We start from the raw sequence: 22,932 nt of genomic DNA, 5'->3' as shown, positions 1-22,932 counted from the left end.
ACTTTTAAGCAAAAGACGCATTGAAAAATGCTTTCATTCACCTATATGTGTTTACACCTAAAACTTGTATGCAGCAAACACTTAACCTCTTCTAAACAGAGATTTGGAAAGGAAAAGACAATTTGAACTAGAGGATATCCATTTTTAAAAGATAAATAATATTTACGGTAAAAATTTGAATGTTAAAAAGAGCCCCATCTTAAGCATCTGGTGCATTATATTTGTAATTCATGTATCTCCACACATGTTCTGTTGGCAAGCCCCAGCACATTTGTACCAGGTACAGGTGCCAGAGGTTTCTTCTGATGGTTGGTGCCTTTATTCTACTTTCACCCCTGCCTATACCTCCAGAAAAATCAGACAAAAGGTGAATTTTAAAGATTGTGATTTATTCTATACAAGTTGTATTACTTGAGATTCAAGATACTGTGAAAGAAATACACATTTATCATAATTATGCTGTTGGGTCCATGTCGAGAATTTAGAACACACTTTTTTTTATAAGTTTTTTTTTTTTTAAAGAGCGTGTGTATGTGCAGGCTTGAGAACTAGTTTGGGGGAGAAGCAGAGAGAGAAGCAGAGAAAGGGAAGAGAGAATCCCAAGCAGGCTCTAAGTTAGTGTGGAGTCCCACAGGGGACTTGAACTCATGAACTGTGAGATCATGACCTGAGCCAAAATCAAGAGTTGTTTGCTTAATGGACCAAGCCTCCCAGGGGCTTGTAGAACCCTCTGTTGACAGAGGTGAAACCTAATATTTATTAATAGGTTTTATTTTATTATTCAGGATCCAATCAAGAACATGGCTAAAAGGACCTAATTTTAACACATTAGGTCTATATTTTTAAAAAACTAAGTTATCTACTAGTTCACTAAACAATTTTTGAAGCATTTAACAGATTTTACTTTAAGTGTTTATTTTTGAGAGACAGGGTATACACATGTGGGGAGGGGGGGCAGGCAGAGAGAAAGGGAGAAGAAGGATCTGAAGCAGGCTCCAAGCTGACAGCAAGAGAACCTGATGGGGGGCTGGGACTCAGGAACCCCGTGATATCATGGCCTGAGCCTAAGTCAGCCGTTTAACTGAGCCACCCAGGTGCCCCTTAATAGAGATTTTAAAATAGAAGTTTAATTATTTAATCAAAATCGCTTTAGAATAAGTGTTCCCCTAGTATATGACATCTTTTACCCTTCTGTTTTTTTCATCAGAGATCCACCCATCTTTAAAACCATGTCTATTATTGGCAAAAAGAGAAGTTGTGACAATTTTTAGAGTGTAACCATTATCAGATAAGTAAAGTGAACAGGGAGAAATACCATGTGGTCACCACTCACACCTTAAGATTGTATACAATGAATATATCAGGTATCTGTAGCAATTAGTGTCTTAAGCAGAAATTTGAAAAATTTCTATCTAGACCGATGATACTATCAAAGGTGTATATGTGATTCCTCCCTAAATGACCAGAATTATGAAGACTTTTGCAAGTAGGACATTAGATTAAATCAATGTGTTTCCTAACTTTCATTAGAACATCCTAAAAATGAATTAAAACCACAGTGTAACAGGTCCAAGTTCTTTTCATGTGGTTTGGCTTAAACCACTGAAGCTTGACTTTGAGCAACCATTAGCCACTCCCCAAATGGGCAACTTGTCTTTTTTTTTTTTTTTTTTTTTAATTTTTTTTTTCAACGTTTATTTATTTTTGGGACAGAGAGAGACAGAGCATGAACGGGGGAGGGGCAGAAAGAGAGGGAGACACAGAATCGGAAACAGGCTCCAGGCTCTGAGCCATCAGCCCAGAGCCTGACGCGGGGCTCGAACTCACGGACCGCGAGATCGTGACCTGGCTGAAGTTGGACGCTTAACCGACTGCGCCACCCAGGCGCCCCATGGGAAACTTGTCTTTATCTCAGGAGCTAAAACTAGTTAAATCTACAATGAATATTCTGATACCACGAAAACACCAAATAGCCAAACTTGAAAAGAAGAGGCTGGAAAGAACAACATTATCACTACATGTACTAAAGCTAATTTTCAAAATAATACCAGGAGGAAGTTAGTATAATGCAGATTGAGTAAGAAGTCCCTTATCCTATATGGTTACTGCTGTGGTTATTTCCAGCTATGCATAGGCTTTCCCTAACCAGGACTTAAAATCAGGCTGAATTGGTCATCAGGTCATTGCTGTTAACCACATCAGCATTCTCTCCCCATAGAGTCTCCCCACCTGATACTTGGCCATCAGGTCCCCAGAAAAATGGTGGAAATGAATTCCCTTAACTAGTCCCCCAGCTCAGAATATATATAGTACAACCTAGGTTCTTTAGGAACAGGGTATCCTGAAAGTCAGGAAAAAGGAAATACCGCATTTCTTATAGGGCAGGAGGGAAATATGCTTACATCCAGGCATACAGTAAACACAGAAAAGAGTTTCTAATGAAGGGAGGACAAGATCTGCGGTGATAGAGGCTTGCGGCAGGAATGGGAGTCCACAAAAGGTCCACAGAAAAGAGAGCCGGCAAGGACATGGCCTGAGAGCAAAACTGGGACAGCAATGAAGGAACTGGTACCTTTTTCAAAAACACTGTACACAGAACAGTTTGATTAAAATTGGGTTGTAATTGGTTAAACACTGTTAACTTGGAAATTATCACAATATTTCATTTTTCAATGAATCCTGGTAACAGACTGTTTCCTACACTTTCATAAAAAGATACAGGGAAAGGACTCACAGTGTCAACCTCTTAGTGGGAATTTTAGAGCCTTCAGCATAGACATTTTAATGTTTATTTTTGAGAGACAGGGAGGGAGAAAGAGAGAAAGAAAGAGAAAATGTGAGCGGGGGAGGGGCAGAGAGAGAGGGGGACAGAGGATCCAAATTGGGCTCTGTGCTGAGAGCAGACAGCCCAGTGCGGGGCTCAAACTCACAAACTGTAAGATCATGACCTGAGCTAAAGTCAGATGCTTAACTGATGGAGCCACCCAGGTGCCCCTTCAGCATAGACATTTTAGACAGAAGTATTTTCATGATGCCCCTACAAACCCCACTTATAGAGAGGCAGCTACTTGCTCATGAGTCCAGTCTTGGTACATCTTCGGATTGCAGATTAGGCAAGAGAGTAATTATAGGTCTAGAAAGAACTGGGTCCTGCAGCTAAATTATTTCCTTGTTTTTTGGCAGCACATATTGTACATATAGTCATGTCATCATAACGGAACATTGGTAGATACTCAAGAGCTCAAAGAGAAACTTGGTTCCATTCACGTGAAGAGTGGAATATTTTCCATTTGTTCTTGTCAAAAATTGTTTAAAACAAATCATCACAGCAAAGGAACTAAAAACTGAAATAATGAAATTTGAAAGCAGTCAACACAGCAACATCTAGGTGTTTTTGCTGCATTGTGATGTGTCTGAAAAACTTTCACATTCTGCAAAATGTGCTGTAAGTGGCAGGATTCATAGGACAAATGAAAAATAGGGCTTTCAAAAAGCCTTTGGAACTGTAGCAACAGCTCTAACAAAAATGATCCTTAGTACCTGGAAGGATAATGTGGCCCCTCCAGCAAGTGCTTCTCATGTGGCTGGAGGTTGGCACACCTGGTATTTAAAGTTCTCAAGTGAGGGGTGCCCCAGTCGGTTAAGCGTTCAACTCTTGGTTTCAGCTTGAATTATGATCTCACAGTTCCAAGCCCCACATCGAGCTCTGTGCTGACAGCACGGAGCCTGCTTGAGATTCTCTCTCTCCTTTCTCTCTCAGCCTCTCCCCACTTGTGCTGTTTACCTCTCTCTCAAATAAATAAACTTTAAAAAATTTAAAAAGTAAAGTTCTCAAATGATAAAGGCCATGTGCTCGTGTCCCTTTCACTAGAGCAGGACAGGTGGACACGCGAGGCAGAGCTTGTATCTCTCAGGGAAAGGATCCTGTGTGCGAGTGCTCCTAATTAATTTTCTTGTGATAAAGTTGAAAGAGATCCTGCTGCCAGTGTGATACCAAAGCTGAGAATTTTTTTTCTTCTCCTGCTGAAGGTGATACTTCTATTTCTACTATTCCCTTCCCCTTGTCTGGGGAAAAGTGTGTATAAATTATACTTAAATCATTCCTCTATTTACCAATAGCACATGAGTTCTGTAGTACAGACCCGGATGTAGTAATTGAACAGACTGTTGATCAAAATAACTTTTCTTAATTAAAATGTAATTCATGCTTGTAAAGAACTGAGAAAGAGAAGTATAAAAGATGAAATGAATCCATTTATAAGAAATAGCCACTGTTTTAAAAAAAAACTATGATCTTTCTTTCTGATCTGTCTGTACATACTCGTTATAAAATGAGGTTATAATGTGGTTATAATTGTAACGTTTATATTTATTTATATTATGCATATTTTCTACTTTGTTAAGCAGATGTCAAAAATTTGAATCATAGTTTATTTAATAAGACTTCTGCTTTTGGATGATGTAGTTGTTTCACATAGTGGTAATAATTTATGTGTAAAGGTATTGATCTTTAATTCCTTAGATCCACATTAGATTAGGCTAGATTGTGATGAAGGAAATTACTGTGTGTGTTAGTCCACTAGGGCTGCTATAACAAAATACCATAGACTGAGTGGCTTAAAAAACAAACATTTAATTGCCATAGTTCTGGAGCCTGGGAAGTTCAAGTTCGAGGTGCTGGCAGATTTGGTGTCTCCTGAGAGCTTGCTTCCTGGATCACAGACAGCCAGTTTATCACTATGTCCTCACTGGGTAGAAGGGTGGAGGGACCTCTCTGGAGTCTCTTTTATAAGAGCACTAATCCCACTCACGAGGGCTGGATCCCTCATGACTTAATCATTTCTCAAAGGTCTCTCTAACTACCATCACGCTTGGGAGTTAAGTTTTAACATATCAGTTTTGGGGGAACATAAGCATTCAGTGTATAGCACTGGGTCCATACGTATAAATACTACTTTTTAGAAATCCGACAATAGTAAACTTCTACTTTTTGTGGTTTTTAAACATAAGTACCTTAATACAAGAAGAAAAATAGCAAACAGTAAGTTTGGTATTGTGGCCCCTCTTTTTTTTTTTTTTAATTAACTATTTTTAATGTACATCCAAGTTATTTACCATGTAGTGCAACAATGATTTCAGGAGTAGATTCCTTAATGCCCCTTACCCATTTAGCCCATTCCCCTTCCCACAACCCCTCTGGCAACCCTCTGTTCTCTTTATTTAAGAGTCTCTTATGTTTTGTCCCCCTCCCTGTTTTTATATTATTTTTGTTTCTCTTCCCTTATGTTCATCTGCTCTGTATCTTATATTCCTCATATTAGTGAAGTTATATGAGATTTGTCTTTCTCTGACTAATTTCACTTAGCATAGTACCCTCCAGTTCCATCTTCATAGTTGCAAATGGCAAGATTTCATTCTTTCTGATTGTGTGGCCCCTCATTATTATGGGCATATCATTCACTGAAATGTTAGCACATCAGTGAGTCTCTGTTGTTCACAAGTGTGAACACCTATGTGGTAAGTATCTCATTCAGCACATTCTGGAATCTTAACAGGTCTGGTACATGGAGTCTCTATGTTATGTATACAGGTTAAATTAAGCATTAAAAAAATCAACGTCATGCTCACTCATGATTACTCCTTTAACTTGGTCTAATTCTTCCCTATATATTTGCTTTCCTTATTTTGTTTCTATGTCTATCCATTAGCTGTCTTATCCTTGGCTCACAATTATGTCCAGTGATTACTCCACTTTAAGGGTAACACTAAACCTGTCTCTAGTTCAAGGTACTCCATGGCATCAGGACTTGCTGTAGGACATCTGAGGCAATTTGGGAGAGGGGAGAATGCATTGGGACCTGCCTTTCTAGTTTGAGGTCCTTGTGCATAAATGTGTGCAAGATGGTGAAGAGTACAAGATTTGGAAGTAGAAATTTCTGGATCTGAATGCCAGCTCTGCTTTCTTGGGCAAGGAGATGCATGGTGGTTGGATTGCCCATAGTAGCAGCAGTTGGGTACACTCAAACAATGGATTCTGAGCAGTTTTAAAAGATAATATGTAGCTTAGCATCTGTTTGAGGGGAAATGTAAGGGCAGAATCTGGCTGGGTCACATCTCAAATGAAGTGATAGATGAACTAGTAGTCAGTCCACATGGTTCAGTTCCTTTCCATCGCAGTTTCAAGGTAAAGTAACATAATGGGAGCTCTGAAGAAATTGCTTCTTTCAAGTCTTTGGACATTTATGGGGAAAACCAAGTAAGCCTAATAAAATAGAGGTAGATAGGGGTTCCTGGGTGGCCCAGGCAGGCATCCTCCTCTTGATTTCGGCTCAGGTCATAGTCTCACAGTTGGTGAGTTCAAGCCCCACTTGGGGCCCTGTGCTGACAGTGCAGAGCCTGCTTGGGATTCTGTCTCTCTTCTCTCTCTGCCCCTCCTCTGTTTGTGTGTGAGAGTTCTCTCTCTGTCTCTCTCTCCCTTTCTCTCTCAAAATAAATAAAAATTAAAAAAAAAAAATAGAGGTAGACATATGTACTAAGATTTCCAGCAACCGTAGACAAGACAGGCTACTTCCAGGTCTTTGCTTTATTTATTTATTTTTTAATTTAACACTAATTAAAAAGCCAAATCTCTTCTCTTTTCAGCCAGCATATGTCCCAAGGAAGCTAATCCCAATAACAGTCATCAAACAAGGTAATTTGTATGAGTCTGCTCTGGATATGTGTTTAGAACTATTTCTGTAAATTTTAATTCCAATATAGTTAACAGTTTAGAACTAGTTTTAATATACTTTTTGCACTGAGATAACTAAACATAGCACATTAAAATCTTTTTTTCTGACTATTTTAAAGCGAAAGTGTGAAAAAATCAGTATGGTCTAGCAAATTAGAACTTAATAATTTTGGCTCTCATACCAATAGGTCAAGTCTTGGCAAGTCTCACTGGTTAGACAACTAGGGACAAAGCAACCATAACAAGTATTAACTTAAAAAAAAAAACAGTTGAATATGTGTGGCTTTGTTCAGGGTTAAGTTAGCGTACATGAAGAAAATCATTAATAGGATATTTGGATTAGTGAAACGAAAACTATGATTTAGTGCTCCCTTTAGGAAAGTAAAGGCATCCAGTTTTTGAGAATTATAATGTCTTATTCCATTTCACTATCCAATTGTTTTTGTTTTGACTTTCAGTTTTTCAAACTATTAAAATGACTCCATTATTTCCAGAAAGTTTCTTGGTAGAAGAGATCAGACATTTACAATAATTAATCATTTTAAGAAAACACAGTGTCTTAAGTGTAATCTCAAACAGTGTCACTATTGGAATAATCTAGATTCTTTGAGAACATACATTTTCACTTTTTAATACTGTATTAATTGCCTGTTTTGTGCTATTTCTTTAACTTGGGTAGGTTGCAGGGGAGTAGGGATAAGGAAATTTCATCTCATTAGAATGGAACACTTGATGATAGAGTAACAGCCTTTCATTACCTAAAGGCGTAGGTGTTAAGGTGAGATGTGCCTTCCAGTCCTTTCATTGGCTGTGTACCAGTACAAAGAGTTACTTTTTACTAATTTAAAAGTTATATCCAGGCTTACCCCGTGCAGATTGCTTCACATCACAGTACTGCTGTTTACTGCTTACTATTTTTTTCCCATCACACTGTTAACTTTTTTCATTTCAACAGTGATTCAGAATGTTACTCACAGGGCTTCAACTAAATCCCCTGATAAGACTCCTTTTGGAGGAACAATATTAGGTGAGTATATCTTGGTATCTATACCTGCCTTAAGTCAGGCTATTTTTGATAATAGGACCATTATGGAATTTTACACTGTTAGACCTGTTAGCAGGTCTATTAAATTGAAATTGGTTCATTTTCTTTGAATATTTAGCATCCTTCTTCGTGTCCATTCTAGGCTAGGAGCCAAGAGATGCTACCTCTATTACAGTGTGTTAGAGAAACATTTCTAGCCCATGCCTGGTGGGAATGGTGGCACCCATCCTACCTGCCTCATAGTGTTGTTGCAGTTGGGAGGGAGTCCTTGTTGCATTGAGCTGCTTTTTAAAAAGTATTATTAATAATAGGGAGCCTGGGTGGCTCAGTCAATTAAGCGTCTCACTCTTGATTTCAGCTCGGGTCATATCTCAGTTTGTGAATGGAGTCCCACGTCTGACACTGCGCTGACAGTGCAGCACCTGCTTGGGATTCTCTCTCTTCCTCTCTCTCAAAATAAATTAAACTTAAAAAATTATTACTTTTTTTTTATTTTTTTTATAAATTTTTTTTTCAACGTTTATTTATTTTTGGGACAGAGGGAGACAGAGCATGAACGGGGGAGGGGCAGAGAGAGAGAGAGGGAGACACAGAATCGGAAACAGGCTCCAGGCTCTGAGCCATCAGCCCAGAGCCTGACGCGGGGCTCGAACTCACGGACCGTGAGATCGTGACCTGGCTGAAATCGGACGCTTAACTGACTGCGCCACCCAGGCGCCCCAAAAAATTATTATTAATAATGGTGTTCTTTTTCAGTACACATCTTAAACAACCATTTTATGATTTTTGAGTCTGGATTAAAAGCCAGGATTTTGTAGTTTAGTTCTGAATATTTAAAAAAAAAAAACTATTTAAAAGGTACTGTCATATTTTTTTCTGACATTTTAGGTTTGGTTTAAAAGTGATTAAGCCATATAATTGCTAAATTTTGTAGTTTTTGTTAAATGATGAGCTTTACTTTATGTCATGATGCATTTTCTTCCTCTTACTTTATTCTATTTCCTTGCAGTCCACCTTATTATTCCAGGTCTCAATGAAACCACTGTAAAGCTTCCTACATCCATAATGCTTGAGATTTCAGATGCAATCAAGACACAGTTAGGTAAGCAGCAGTGTTGTATATGTGAACTTTGCAGTGACTGACTACTAGTACTGATAATCCTAGGATATCCAAGGAATACAGCAAATGAGCTATGTGGGCATCTTAAAGTAAAAAGTAAGGAAAAGGCATGTGCACCATTGATGGGAATGTTAAATGGTGCAGCTGCTGTGAAACATAGTATGATCATTTCTCAAAAAGTTAAGCATAGAATTACCACATGATCCAGCAATTCCACTTCTGGGTATATAACCTAAAGAATTGGAAAAAAGGTTATCAAAGAGGTATTTGGACATCTACGTTCATACCAGCATGATTCACAATAGCTAAAACATGGAAGCAACCCATGTGTCCATCAACAAATGAATGGATATGCACGGTGATGTTTATAGCACCGTGATCTACAATAGCCAAGTTATGGAAACAGTCCAAGTGTCCATCGACTGATGAATGGATAAAGAAGGTGTAATGATACAGAGTTTCACTGTTTAAGATGGGAAAAGTTCTGGAGATGGATGGTGGTGATGGTTGCACACATTATGAATGTATTTGATATTACTGAAGTATACACTTAAAATGGTTGATATACTGCATCTTATGTATATTTTACCACGAGAAAAAAATTTGGAAAAAATATAGTAAGGGACAGAGAGATTAGAGTGTTGCAAGTATTTATGCAAATCACTTTTGTAGGTAAATAGTTATTATAAATTATATGAAATGTATTTATATTTAAAGTGAACATTTATCAAATTATCCAAAATACATTTATTTAGGTAAAATTTTCAAATAGAGTGATTGTTAAAAAATTATTGTACTATACTGTCAAGGGGCCATGAGATGTTTTCAGTGAGAACTGCTGTAGAGGTCAGGTATGTTATAATTATTATTTACTTGAGATTGATACTGCCTCCTACTTCTATAAATAACTTGATATAATTTCAGTGTTTTAAAAACATAAAAAATAACACTTTGGAGGGGGAAAAAACAACAAAACCCTTTAAAAAGAGCCCAGGAAATAATTGTGGTGTTCAGTGGAGTAAATTAGTTGCTGCAAATTAGTCAGGATTGTCTCTATAGCACAGTATCTCAAATGTGATGGAGCATCAGAAGTCCCGAAGGGCTTGTGAACACAGACTGCTGGACCCACCGTCAGAGTTACTGTTTCAGTAGCTAGGGGGTAGGACCTGAGAGTTTGCCTTTCTAACTAGCACCCAGGAGATACTAAAGCCACTTGTCCAGGAACCACACTTTGAGAACCATCCCTCTACGGTCTCCAGAGAATGACTTGGGCTATTGGTAAATATGGAAGGAGAGGGCATGATGTAGTAGAAATTGAACAAAACTAAAAAAAGGTGAATATTTTCTCTGAATTATGCACTAGCAAAGAACTTTAGCACTTACTATATAGGTAAGTTACACAGGTCCTGCCCACGACAGGACCTCAGACTTAATTTCTCCTGACCTTTGCTTGTTTGATGCTAGGCAATCAGATTGGAACAGTTTTAAAAAGTGAACTCTTGGGGCGCCTGGGTGGCGCAGTCGGTTAAGCGTCCGACTTCAGTCAGGTCACGATCTCGCGGTCCGTGAGTTCGAGCCCCGCGTCGGGCTCTGGGCTGATGGCTCAGAGCCTGGAGCCTGTTTCCGATTCTGTGTCTCCCTCTCTCTCTGCCCCTCCCCCGTTCATGCTCTGTCTCTCTCTGTCCCCAAAAAAATAAATAAACGTTGAAAAAAAAAATTAAAAAAAAAAAAAAAGTGAACTCTTAACATCTCCTGTTAGAGAATTGACTGAAAGAAGGAAAAACAAAGCCTTAAGTAAGTAGTAGAGCACTTAACTGTTAGACTGAACAGTCCCACAAATTTTAGAAAAGCTTTCAGAATTTACATATCACCATTTTATTAAGATGTGAAAATATTTTCCAATCTTTGTGATTTTGTGCATCCTTATATTTTTATTATGACACATTCATACCTTTTGGTCCTAGAGTGAGTTACCTCCAAGAATGTAGACAAGTGACTTTAAATTTTTTTTTTTTTTTTTTTTTTTGTTTCAATGTTTATTTATTTTTGGGACAGAGAGAGACAGAGCATGAACGGGGGAGGGGCAGAGAGAGAGGGAGACACAGAATCGGAAACAGGCTCCAGGCTCTGAGCCATCAGCCCAGAGCCCGACGCGGGGCTCGAACTCACAGACCGCGAGATCGTGACCTGGCTGAAGTCGGACGCTTAACCGACTGCGCCACCCAGGCGCCCCAAGACAAGTGACTTTAGACAAAATTTCCTTAATTTGTTCCTCAGACTCGATCACTTCTCTGTTAGCTGTCAAACTCTGTGACTAAACTCTGCATCATCTAAATGCCATGTTAAGAGCCAGGAACCTTCCAAATTGAATTTCCGCAGTGAACCTATATTTGGAATCCAGTGTTCAGTACTCTTAAACTTACCTGTTCTCGGCCCAGAGCCTATATGCCTTGTCCTGGTCCTGTTTGGGAGTCTTGTTGGGGAGGAGTTAAAAAAGGAACTGGCCAATCTCTTACTGATGTGGTTCCTAATCCATCCAGCAAAACCACAAAAAACAGAATTCGTGAAGGAGGCTGAAAATGAGCAGTTTTTTTCCCAGAACACTGCTGTCCATTTTGAAGTGGATGATGTTTTTTGTTCCTTAGTCTTGTGTGATCTTTCCTAAATTTTTTGGTTTTTGTGAAGTTCTACATGCTGCCTTAATACCAATTCAGTCTTTTTGTTTTCTTTAGAGAATTACACAGTGGATATGTTTTGTTTTGTTTCTGCTTTTATTTTTCTGATATGATCCACTAAATCTTCAGGATTAAGTGTGATTTAAATAAAGAAAAATTGTATGCAAACAGTAAATATAATTTTTGACTTTGCTGGCAAAACACCAGCTTAAATTTAATACATGACAAATTTCTTGTGCATTGAAAAGTTTGGCAGCTAGTATATTTGAAATCCATCAGTAAATCCATCAAATGTACCATCTTAAAAGACTACATTTAAAAATTACATTTTAAGGTTACCGTATTTAATGAGAAGAGATATTGCTTAAATAGTGCTTTATACTACCAAGGGAGAAATAAAGTTTCCTGAAGTTATTTAACACTGCAGTTCAGAAATGTACTATTTTCTTGAGGGGGTAAATCCTAAAAATAATATCCTCATTCCAACAGGGCCCATCATGGGACATCAAGAAATTAATAGCTTTTGTTCTAAGAACACATGGTGTGAGTAATGAACGAAATAAACAAGAAAGCTAGTATTACACACACCCCTCCCAGGGGCATATAAAGGGTTTGCCAAAGCCAAGACTTAGCCTGCCAAAAATGAAAGGAAACAACTGTGTTGAAAAAAGGTAGAGAAGAATCAGAGAGGAAAGGGAATTTCCTGGGTTTCAGGCCATGTTCTGGTGGCATTTTACTGTGTTCTTGCCAAGACTATGGTTGTACATAATGTAGGTGAATGCCCATGGCTTGATAAGAGACATAAAGGCTCTTTCATTCAAAAATCTCTATCTACCAATTTCTCTGATGTCTGAAATGGCATTTTTAGAAACATTCTATGCCTTTATAAGGTATTAGTGATGTGCGTAGAATACAAATGTCTCTTGGGAGGGTAGTTTACCTTTTTTTTTTCCCCACTAACAGCCTAATTTTAGGTTAATGTGATTGCCAGCTGAGGGCATGTTTTTAATACAGGGAGCTAAAGCAAGGTAATCCAGAGCATTGTTTGAAATAAGATCTATAGGTTAAAATAAATAGATAAATAGTCCTAGCCAGCCAAGGAAACCACCATAGGCTATTACCCAGGAAGGAGAGGATTCGCAAAAGTGTCTTGAAGGAGAAGAGGACACTGAAAAGAAAAAAAAAAAAAAGCATTAAAAAAACCCTTTATCTCACATAAAAAAAAACAAAAACAAAAAAAAACAAAACAAAAAAACCTTACATGGTAAACCTTGAAAGTAACACGTTTCATAAAAAACAGAGTTCATAAAAATCTGGAATCTGAATGTTTTTTCCTGTGCTAACAATCACAGTGGTTCTAAACAAAAGCTGTCACAGCAACAGAAGAAAATGTTAAGTTCAGAAATTTTAAAAATGGAGTTTATTATAAATTTCTACTGGATCTGCTTTTTAAATTATTTCATAGAGTCCCTCTCTTTATGCCCTGCTAAATTAACTTGAACAATGGTATTTAACATTTCTTTTGTACAGAAATGCTGTGCAACTTTATGTGTACATGAATCCAAAACACACACTTGATTGTTAGATGTGGCAAATATGGAAGCACTTGTGACCTCTATTTCTAGCACTTTAAATCATTCCTGAACACAATCAGCTGTCTGTAAAAATTTGTTGTAGACCTCCATAATACAGATTGAAACTGATTTGTTTCTATTATTGTGAAAGGGATGACTTTACAATTGTCTCGAAGTCCTTCAGAATAAATAATTTGTAGCCCATGTTAACTGTTAAGAAAATGGTCTTTACAACAGTGATGTGAACTACAGAAGGAAGTTTTTAAAACTTTGATACTCAAAGAACTTTGAGAGAATCACTTAGATCAGTAGTTCTCAGCAGAGGGCACCTTTGTCCCCAAGGAGATAAATGGCAATATCTGGAGACATTTTTGTTTTTCACAATTGTGGAAATGCTAATGAAATCCGGTGGGTAAAGACCAGAGATGCTGCCAAACATTCTATACCACACAGTAACCACCCCCCGCCCCACTCCCACCACCGTGAACCAACAAAAAATTATCCAGCCCAAAATGTCACTAAAGCCAAAGTTGAGAATCACAAGAAGTTCTGTATAGTCTTAGGACTCTAAAAAAATTGAAAAATTAAAAAAAAAAAAAAAAAAAGAAAGAAAAAAATTCCATCTAATTATAATCATTCCAAGGTTACATGATTAGGGTATCTCAAGGATGAATTAATTAATTCATGCCACTAGACTTTCAAAATACTACAAATAAGTCATTGATTCAGGGTGCTACATAGCTGAATCAAGTTAATCCTAAATGTATTTTTTAAAATAAGAAATATCTTAATCATTGGGAATCCCTGGTATAAGAATGTATTTTCTTTAAAAAAGAATACTTAAATTTTAGAAGAAAGTTTCCATAGTTTTCTGAAGAGGTTAAAAACATGGGGGAAAAATTATTTTATTCTTGATGCTAGCTCCCACAGAGACCAAAAGATCAGTGTTAATATGTGGCTCAAATAAATAGCTGTTATTTTTTGCCACAAATATTATTAAATATCTTAGTTTCCTATGTGTTTTATTTATTTTTCTCAAATTTTGGTGTCATAACCTATTGTTTTATTACTATGTATAATGAAGAAAATTTCTATGTATTCTTTTTTTTTTTTAATTAGGAGTACTTGCATATAAAATTCTAGGGAGCATTTGCAATACAACCTATGCTTTCCAGAAACTCCTATTTATGAATCAGTATGACTTGAGAATTATCTCAAGTATTGGATTGTTATTTTTTTCTTCATTCCAATGCCAATTTAAATCTTAAAGAATTACCTAGAGTTAAGGAGATGGAATTCTGAAGAATCCCTGGTTGAAATGCCCAATAACTTTGTTGACTGCCTGGGGGGAAGAATTAAGAGCAAAATAGATTTCTTGAAATAATAGGTTACTTGATTATGTTTTCATGAATTATATTTGGACACTGTGTTATGAGGAAGTGAGGTGAATTGTTTGTTCTCTGACTTTTTAGCTAAGAATGAAACGTTGGCATTACCTGCTGAATCTAAAACACCAGAAGTAGAAAAAATCCCAGCACGGCCCGTAACAGGTAATGCGGTCCCTATGTTGTTAATTTTGAAAGAATAAATATTTTTTGAAATGGTAAATGATTGACAAGTTTACACCTTTTTTCAGTGAGGGGCCATTAGGAAATTAATCTTCATCATAAGCACAAACAAAGAGATTGTAGGTCCTTAATTTAACATTTGGAAAACCAACTGATGCAGAAGGAACTATTGAATCTTATGACCCGTATGTAATATGGAAGATATATTTTTCACTCACAATTAAAATTGTCACCTCAACATTCTAAAATATTTTTAAACTAAAATGTAATACTGTGGTTTTGGTGCTTTCCTTTTATATGAAGACATGAGTTCATTTTTCATTTCTTCACTATTGCAAGTGGTCAGTTTAGCAAAATGCCATTATCCCTCCAAAATCTGTAGCTTGATATCTATGAAGGCAGCCTGGAATCACTTAATCTATAGAAGATTATGAAAGATTAACAATCCAAATATAAAGAAAATATATAATAGTTCAGTAAAAATCCTTTCAAGAATAAATGTGGATACATTTTCCCCATAGTTGATCAGCCGTTACTAACAAACATTCAAGCATTTCTTCTCTCATAATGAACTGCCCAAGTCCAGGCCACTGGGGACATGTTATTCTCTGAACCACAGAGTTTTTGCCAGAGCAATACCACTTTATCCAAGTCCCAGTGAAACAAACATTTGCCCAGAATTTCCCCAAATCCACACTTAGCAAAATATCTCCAATCTAAAGTGAAGTTTTTCATCTGTAAAATTACCATAAATTGAAATATCTGTGACATTTACCTTGTACTAAAGTCTTGGATTCATAACTGGTCCAGAAAAGATAAATATTGGTAGGGAAATAAAATAACATGATTTCAAGAAACCTATTCAAGTAGGAATATTTCTGCCAGAGTAAGTATATGCTTCGACCTACATGGGAGATGGACCTTCCATTCCCCACCTTCACGGGTGTGGGTCAAAGGTAGAAGCTATTTAAGATGCTGGAATAATCTATTCAAATAAAATTCCTGGGTAACTTTTCTAATTTCAATATAATTTGTCAATACCAAGAAAAGCATAGGCATGACTCAGTGGATGACTCCAAGTCCTTTTCTGCCCCAAAGATTGTATTAATTTTTCCCAGTTATACTTTATTGTCTTAGCACAGTATCTGATGGGAGAGTCTACGAATTTTAGTTCTCTGCCAAACCGTATTCACAGTTTTCCACTTCAGAAACACTTAGGCAAACACCATACCTCATTATTAAGTATTGTGTTTATTTTGTGTCTTTATCCTGCAGAATTCTGGAGTCATGTAGTTCACAGTCGATTCCGAATCCCAGTGATCCTGGTTCTTATTTACCTGAACTCATCTTTGCCTTTGATTTAGCATTTGGAACAACCTTGTGGTTGAGCTTTTGAATCCTTAACATAATTTCAACCCCGTTCCAAGTTTTGCATGTTGACTGCAGTTTGGAAGAGAGAAATATTTAATGTAATAGTTTAAAATAAACCTTTTTGCCTTGGGTCATTCTTTTATTTGCCCATTTATTAATTCATTTAATAGATATTTGTCCCATGCTTGCTTATTCCAGACATTGTGCTAAGCCCTGGAAATAATGAGAAGGAAAAAAGCAGGCAAATAAAAAATTATGATTAGTAAGTACTTTCATGGTGGTCGGTTCACTGTGCTTTTTGGAACACATCGAAAGTGCACCAAACTTAGCAAGGAAGGGTTGGGAGAAGTGTCAGCTCAGGTGCCTGGGGCAAGCCAGGGAGTCCTTCATGGACTTGAAAAGGATTGGTATATATAAGAGTCCATTACTAATTCTAACTGGACACCAAAAGTGCCTTATGATCTTTGGTTGCTTCATCATTTTATCTTAATTTACAAGTTGTTTTTTTTTTTTACCTTCCAGTGATTCCTGAGTCAGTGCCAAGAACCACGAAACCTACTGTGTCTAGTGCATTAGACTTTTCAGAAAAAACACTGGGTAATTCTAAGAACTTTTTTTTCTTTAATAATTCCCAACACTTATAGAAACAAAAAGAAACTCCAATGCCTTCTTCATTCCCACCTCCTTGATTTCCCCTGCTGTCTTACTAGCAGTAATGAACCTTCCTATTTCTTGGACTAATTCCATTAGAGAGTTAACAATGTGTTTGATTTTGGTGACTCATATTTTAGGCAGCCCTAGATTCTAGATGCTGACTACACACACTTTTTACCAGTCTTTTGGGATGTATAGGAAAAAAAAAAACAATGCCAGTCTTTTAACCCACAAATCTTGCAGGGGTAGGGGAAACCTGGAAGTCTTCACTGTGTCTGTGTTTTCTGTTTCAATAGGCTTCCCGAGTCTTACGTGCATGACACTTCAGGAGAATCCCCAGAAGTGTCATGACTTTTAATAAGAACTTCATGTCATGCAAGTTAGCAGGTGCTCGGTCCAAGAGAATCTAACTTGCTTTGTCCTTTTCTGCTGAAGAAAAGGAGCAGCATGTGGTTTCTTGTGTACGTGTGATGTTGATCTTCCATGTCACACCACACCCTTTGAACCTATACCTTCACATTTTAACAGCTATGCGAAGCTTTTCCTGGAGGCGCCAGCTTTTCCCATGAAAGGCATCAGCTGCCCGGTGCACCCCGTGTAATGAGCATGCTTCACATGATGATGTGTTAACCACAGTGTCAAATCCTGACTCAGGGAGTTGCTGACTCAATTCTTCTTTATTTTAGTTCTCAGCGAAAGGACCCCGGAAACACTGCAAACTATTCTAATACCTAGGTTTGAATTGTCACTGAGCACTCTAGGTAAAAATTATTAAACATTACAGCTTGTTATTACCTTGGAAATTTAATGCATGCTTTAAAGAAATCCTTAGGCTAATTCACTCAAATTGATCTCCTCTTAGGAAAGAAGGGACAAATGCTTTATAGAACCGTAAGCTCCCCAACGTCAAGCCCTTAAATGTTAGAAAACATTTTATAACTTAGGATCCTGAAGAGTCTTTATGACAAATCCTTTCATGGTTTTTCTTTTTGGCGGTTATATTTTGATATTATATGTGATTCTTCTTACTCAAAATCACTGTGTCACTGAATAAATTATTTTCTATACTTTTTCTAAATATCTTTTTACTCCATTGTTTATCCTGGCCGAGAAGATGAATTTATGGTCTTTTTTGTAGACTGTTTCTTAGAATTTATTTATGAGTGCAATATCAAAAATTGTTGGAGGAGGAGGTTAAATATAAAGCCATGTAGTTACTGAGATTCTATCCTTAAAAGCCATTAGATGGACATTTTTTAGTTCAGATGTGTTTAGTGCTTGATTTGAGTTAAAATGAAATATATCTAAGGGCACATAAACACATAATTAAAGAAATTAGGAAAGTCATTTAGTAAAGGTGAAATGGAGAACCCAAATTCTTCAAATCTAGCAGCTTGATTATAAAGAATAGAACAAGAAGCTTGATTATAGTAGCCAGCACTGAAATCACAAGAATAAGAAATACGACTAACAACAATTTACTTGACATGAATAATTTTCCTTTTTGTGTCTTTTTTGTTGTTTTTGCAAGCTTGAGATTTTGAAAAATCTTTTCTCTGTTCCTTGTACCTCACTCAGGTTGTAACATGTCTTATATGTTTCGTTGCAGCTCCGAAAAGGCTTCCAGAATTTCCTCAGGCAAAAACACCCTTCCCTTTTGAGAAACCTGGGGGCACCTTGGGTAATAACAGCACCTTAAACCTGGTGTTAAGATGTGGGTGCAGATTGCTTAATTGTGTAGGCCACGTTTACTGGATCCTATGTCAGCAAACTTCAACGTACTGATGAATTTGGGTAACTCAACCAAACAAGGGATTGATTTAAAAACAAAAAACCCTTATTTGATGACATTTTCTACAACTTCAGTAACAGTCATCATTATGTTAATTCTATATAGATTTAGGTTTTGTCCTCAAAAATGTTGAAAGTATGACACCAAATTCTGGCCTCTTTGTGATCACTAAATGCTCTCTGGATGGATGCATAATGATTTCCCAACTTTTGATTGAAATAGTGTGTGCTTTTAATTGCAAGCTTCTGGTAGTCACGTAACCATACCGGCAACCTATTTGTATCCTTTTCTCCTCTCAAAAAATAATCTTCAGCGACTTCCATTTCTTTTTGCTGTAGCTTCCATTGAAAAGCCATGGATTGTGCCTACAAGTAAAATGTATGAAGATTCCAAACCTCTCCCACCTCAAACTGGTAATTTTTTTCTTTTTTCTTTTTTCTTTTAAATATCAATTGGAACAACAGTATTGAATAACTTCTCTTATTTTTATTTTTATAGGTTCCTTAGTTGATATCAAAATATTTGTAGTAAATGGTAAAGCTATAATGCGTTCTTGATACTTGGAGGAATGTTGTGTTTTTCTCAATGCTAAAGTAAAACAGCTTTGTGTTTGTTTTAAAATTCTGTTTTAACGTCTGGATATATAATTAGAAGGGTGGCTAGAAGGTGAACTGTGAATTGGCACATGGATTTTCTAGAGACCTCTGTAGTGACATTGAGAACAGTAACAAAAATAAGGTATCTTGGGTCTGATGTGTATCAGCTTAATGTTTCCCTTGCAGGTGGATATTTGTTTTTTGTTGTTTTTTTTTTTCCAACAAAAATATTCAGTAAACAGTAGAGAGCTCACTATGTGCAGGGCATTGCTAAGTCCTAAAATCTGTTAAGAATATTGTGATAAGGAGGAAAGACCACAGGTCTTGGCATTAAAAATGGACCTTGATTCCTGTTCTGGCTTTCCCATTAATAGTATACTTTAACTCTTTTTCTACTTTCCTGGGTCTTAGTTTGTTCTTTTATAAATTGTGGCAATTGGCTTTTTCTCCTGAGAATTCTTTGTCCCACCATTAAGACTGATGAGGGAGACAGCTTTCCTTTAAAAAGAAACACAGCAATAACATATTTTCTTTTTTTTTTTTTTTTTTTTAAAAGTTTATTTATTTTTGGGACAGAGAGAGACAGAGCATGAACGGGGGAGGGGCAGAGAGAGAGGGAGACACAGAATCGGAAACAGGCTCCAGGCTCTGAGCCATCAGCCCAGAGCCTGACGCGGGGCTCAAACTCACGGACCGCAAGATCGTGACCTGGCTGAAGTCGGACGCTTAACCGACTGCGCCACCCAGGCGCCCCGATATAACATATTTTCTTAATTAAAAAGTTATTTCTTATACATCTTGTCTTTGCTAGGCATCTAACAACTAAAGAGAATAGTCAGCATGTGAGAATTATACTAAAACCTCAGAAACCACTTGGTATGATTACATCCATGATTTTTGTTTTACTTGTTTGTATTTAATTGTTGTGCACTTCTAGTTGTGATGCTTTGAGTACGTATAATATAGTATGTAATGTAGTTGAAGTTCATGTAATGAAGTTAAGTACACTGACGTTTTGTGGTATTTTCCAGAAAGGATTCCAGCAGAGGACTGGTTTGAGAAAGGATGAGAATGAGCCTTCAGAGGCATAGATGTTAGCTAAATTATTCCTTCTCTGTTACATGTAATGGGCTCAGATCTCAGCAAAAGATAAAAGGATGGCATCACATGAAGTAAGCATGTCTATTATAGTCTCCCCTAGTTTTCTCCAGTGGGAAAACACTTGAAAGTTGGTGATGGTTGTCAACCATCCAGAGAAGTCTCAAATTGGGTCTTACACGGGCTTCGTTCCCCTAGAGTCACTGACCCTGAAACTGTAATGCAATTACTTAATGTGGGTGCAAAAATATCCTTAGCATTCCAGGTCACCTGAGTCTAAAATCTGGGTCCAGGGTAGAGTTTCATATGGAGCCATTCCACAGGCCCAGCTGCACTGTGGCTATGGAGCAACAACCAGTCTGTGGAGCTGTGTGATGGTTTATCTCCTGCACTGTGGCATGCCTGGCCTGGCTCCCATGTCCTTCATGAGGATTATGGCTCTCAAACCAAACTAGGGCCCACGGGACTAAATACAGGCTTAGGCCCCTTTCATCTCTTAGCTTGGGTTATTTACCTTGGAGGCATAGGGCAACCTGCATTTCCGTTGAGCAGCCTGTAGTTTTTTTGTGTCTATGATTATTCAAGAATGAACTGACCAGAGCCTCAAGGAAACCGCTTATGGAATTTTAATGGCTAGGACATGAAATATATATAAATCCTGAACTGAACTAAGCTTTGGGGAGGGAGGAGAATATGTTGGGGAGGGAGGATTGTAGGGTTACAAAGAGAGATGAAATTAAGGATCCTAGTGAAGGAAAAGTTCCTTTTGCCTTTAATTCCAGAAAGGAATATTCTGGCCTTGCTCTGATGGAGTATGAATAGTGGCTAATGCAGCAGGAAGTGCTTGCATTATTCCGTTACCTCACTGCTGCCAGAGCAACCTCAAGCTGCCAGAGAACTTCCAACTTTGACTGCCAACCCCCTCTGGATGAAGTGTTGGGCTTGTCATGGCTGTAACAGTTCAGTAGGTAATGATCTCAGGCATGAGCATTGGCCCTAGAAATTTGCAAGCCTTCCCTCACAACACTTAAATTTTATATTTCTGCTACTTAGTATGCTCCTTGGAACAGCAGCATTGGCATCACCAGGGAAGTTGTTAAAAAGGCATAATCTTGGGCTCTACTCCAAATCTACTGAATCAGGATCTGCTTTTTAAACAAGGTCTCCAGGGAATTGGTATGAATGTAAAGTTTGAGAAGCACTACCTTATCACTAACTTCTAATATTTTACACATGTAGGTAAGAATCATCAAATGTATTCAGTTGTAGGATGGGAGGCCTCAAGTCAATATAAGATTGGTTTCTCAAAGTGGGTGATTATGTCTTGTTTCTACTAATGCTTCTATCTCTTACGTAAGTGTTCTGTGTGGCATCTTTCTGACATGTTAAAATTAAAATTTATCCTATATATTGTGACTTAAAGAGTTGATATATTCATGCTATCCTTTCATTCATTCAAGACTTTCCTGTGTCTTGTGATTAATTTTGTGTGAATTTATACGTGTACTAAATTTCTATTTCCTATTTAGTTTCAATGTATAGGATTATTTTACTTTCCAGTCATTCACCGTGGTTTCCTAATGGAATTGTTTTAGAAAGTCAGAAGAGAGAGGGGTAGAGATAGTAGTGGAATGCTGGTCCATAATACCATTCGTCCCATTTTTAGTTATTATATCTTTTGAAGAAATGATATATTTTAGCTGGGGTTAATGATATTATTAACACTTTTTGTTAATAATGAACACATTTTGTTTTCTTTGGGGTATAGTGTGTCTGTATTTGCTATATGAACTCCCTTCAGCCAAAGACCACTAGGACCACACCTGTATTTGAACAAAGTTAAAGCTATTGCTCATTCTAACAATGGAGAATGCAGAGCATGAGGAACTGTGGGGTCCTTGGTAAGAGGGTACTAGAAAGGACTCACTGTAGGACTTGGTCTTGTTTTAGGTGATTCTGGGGAGGGTCCAAGGAAGCAATGCCTGGATTGGCTGCTGCCAGAAAACAGGAGTAATTCCATAACCAAGTATCTTAATTCTTAACTAGAAGGCAGGAAGAACAGTGAAGTTGTGATTGGTAAATCCATATTAGCCAGAAAGTGGGGATAGTAATTTTTGTTTTGCACACAACCAAACAGTGGTCTTGTTTTTGTCTTGATCTGTGTCGGTCACCCAGCGGTCTTGTCTGATATCAGTGTTACTTCAAGTTGTTGATGTTGAGCAGGAGAGTGCCACAGCCCAACTGTGGGTGCCAGGCCAACTCCTGGGTGCCAGAGGCTGCTTTTCTCTTTAACAACCATTAAGTGTGACTTGCCAGTACCTTTTGTAGAATTCATTTTGCTTCAGCATTTACTAGATTTGTTTTCCATATTTACATCATGTTTTGTATCAAATGATCACAACGCATGCTCTCAAAAAGCTGTCTGTATTACTTTGGGATATAAAAAAGCTGTATGGAAATTCTAATTTGCATGCTGATTATTTAAATCCCTAGGTCAATTCAATAGATTATGAAAGAGTGAAATAGGGTATTTGAAATTTGGAATATTGTGGAAAATCTGAGAAGTGTAGTCATCAAACATGTTCTTCCCCACTTTTAGCCTATTTGCTCCAACCTTAGTATGGCATTTTTTGATCTCATCATTTAGAATTGTATTTTGTATTCAACCTTCTCTAAAGTATGTTGAAGTAGGATTGATTGATATCTTTA

The 22,932-nt window shown here is 37.4% G+C and overlaps 1 protein-coding gene across 50 annotated transcripts in view; it reads left to right on the top strand.

Annotated features, from left to right (window-relative positions):
- The window catches only part of LOC123610790 (ABI family member 3 binding protein), a 265,188-nt gene that overhangs the window by 112,501 nt on the left and 129,755 nt on the right, over nucleotides 1-22,932 (top strand). For 42 of the 50 annotated variants that reach the window (XM_045501843.1, XM_045501842.1, XM_045501847.1 and 39 more), the window contains exons 7-14: nucleotides 6,643-6,691; nucleotides 7,686-7,757; nucleotides 8,785-8,877; nucleotides 14,617-14,694; nucleotides 16,606-16,680; nucleotides 17,424-17,498; nucleotides 18,347-18,418; nucleotides 18,868-18,942. In XM_045501843.1, the coding sequence (XP_045357799.1) occupies nucleotides 6,643-6,691; nucleotides 7,686-7,757; nucleotides 8,785-8,877; nucleotides 14,617-14,694; nucleotides 16,606-16,680; nucleotides 17,424-17,498; nucleotides 18,347-18,418; nucleotides 18,868-18,942 (589 nt within the window). The remainder of the gene's footprint in view (nucleotides 1-6,642; nucleotides 6,692-7,685; nucleotides 7,758-8,784; nucleotides 8,878-14,616; nucleotides 14,695-16,605; nucleotides 16,681-17,423; nucleotides 17,499-18,346; nucleotides 18,419-18,867; nucleotides 18,943-22,932) is intronic. The other 8 variants (XM_045501829.1, XM_045501850.1, XM_045501849.1 and 5 more) reach the window with 2 other exon arrangements.

The sequence above is a fragment of the Leopardus geoffroyi genome, chromosome C2 (assembly GCF_018350155.1).
Source record: "Leopardus geoffroyi isolate Oge1 chromosome C2, O.geoffroyi_Oge1_pat1.0, whole genome shotgun sequence".
Lineage (NCBI taxonomy): Eukaryota > Metazoa > Chordata > Mammalia > Carnivora > Felidae > Leopardus > Leopardus geoffroyi.
The sequence above is the reverse complement of the archived record's forward strand: the minus strand, read 5'-3'. Positions and strand labels throughout refer to the sequence as shown.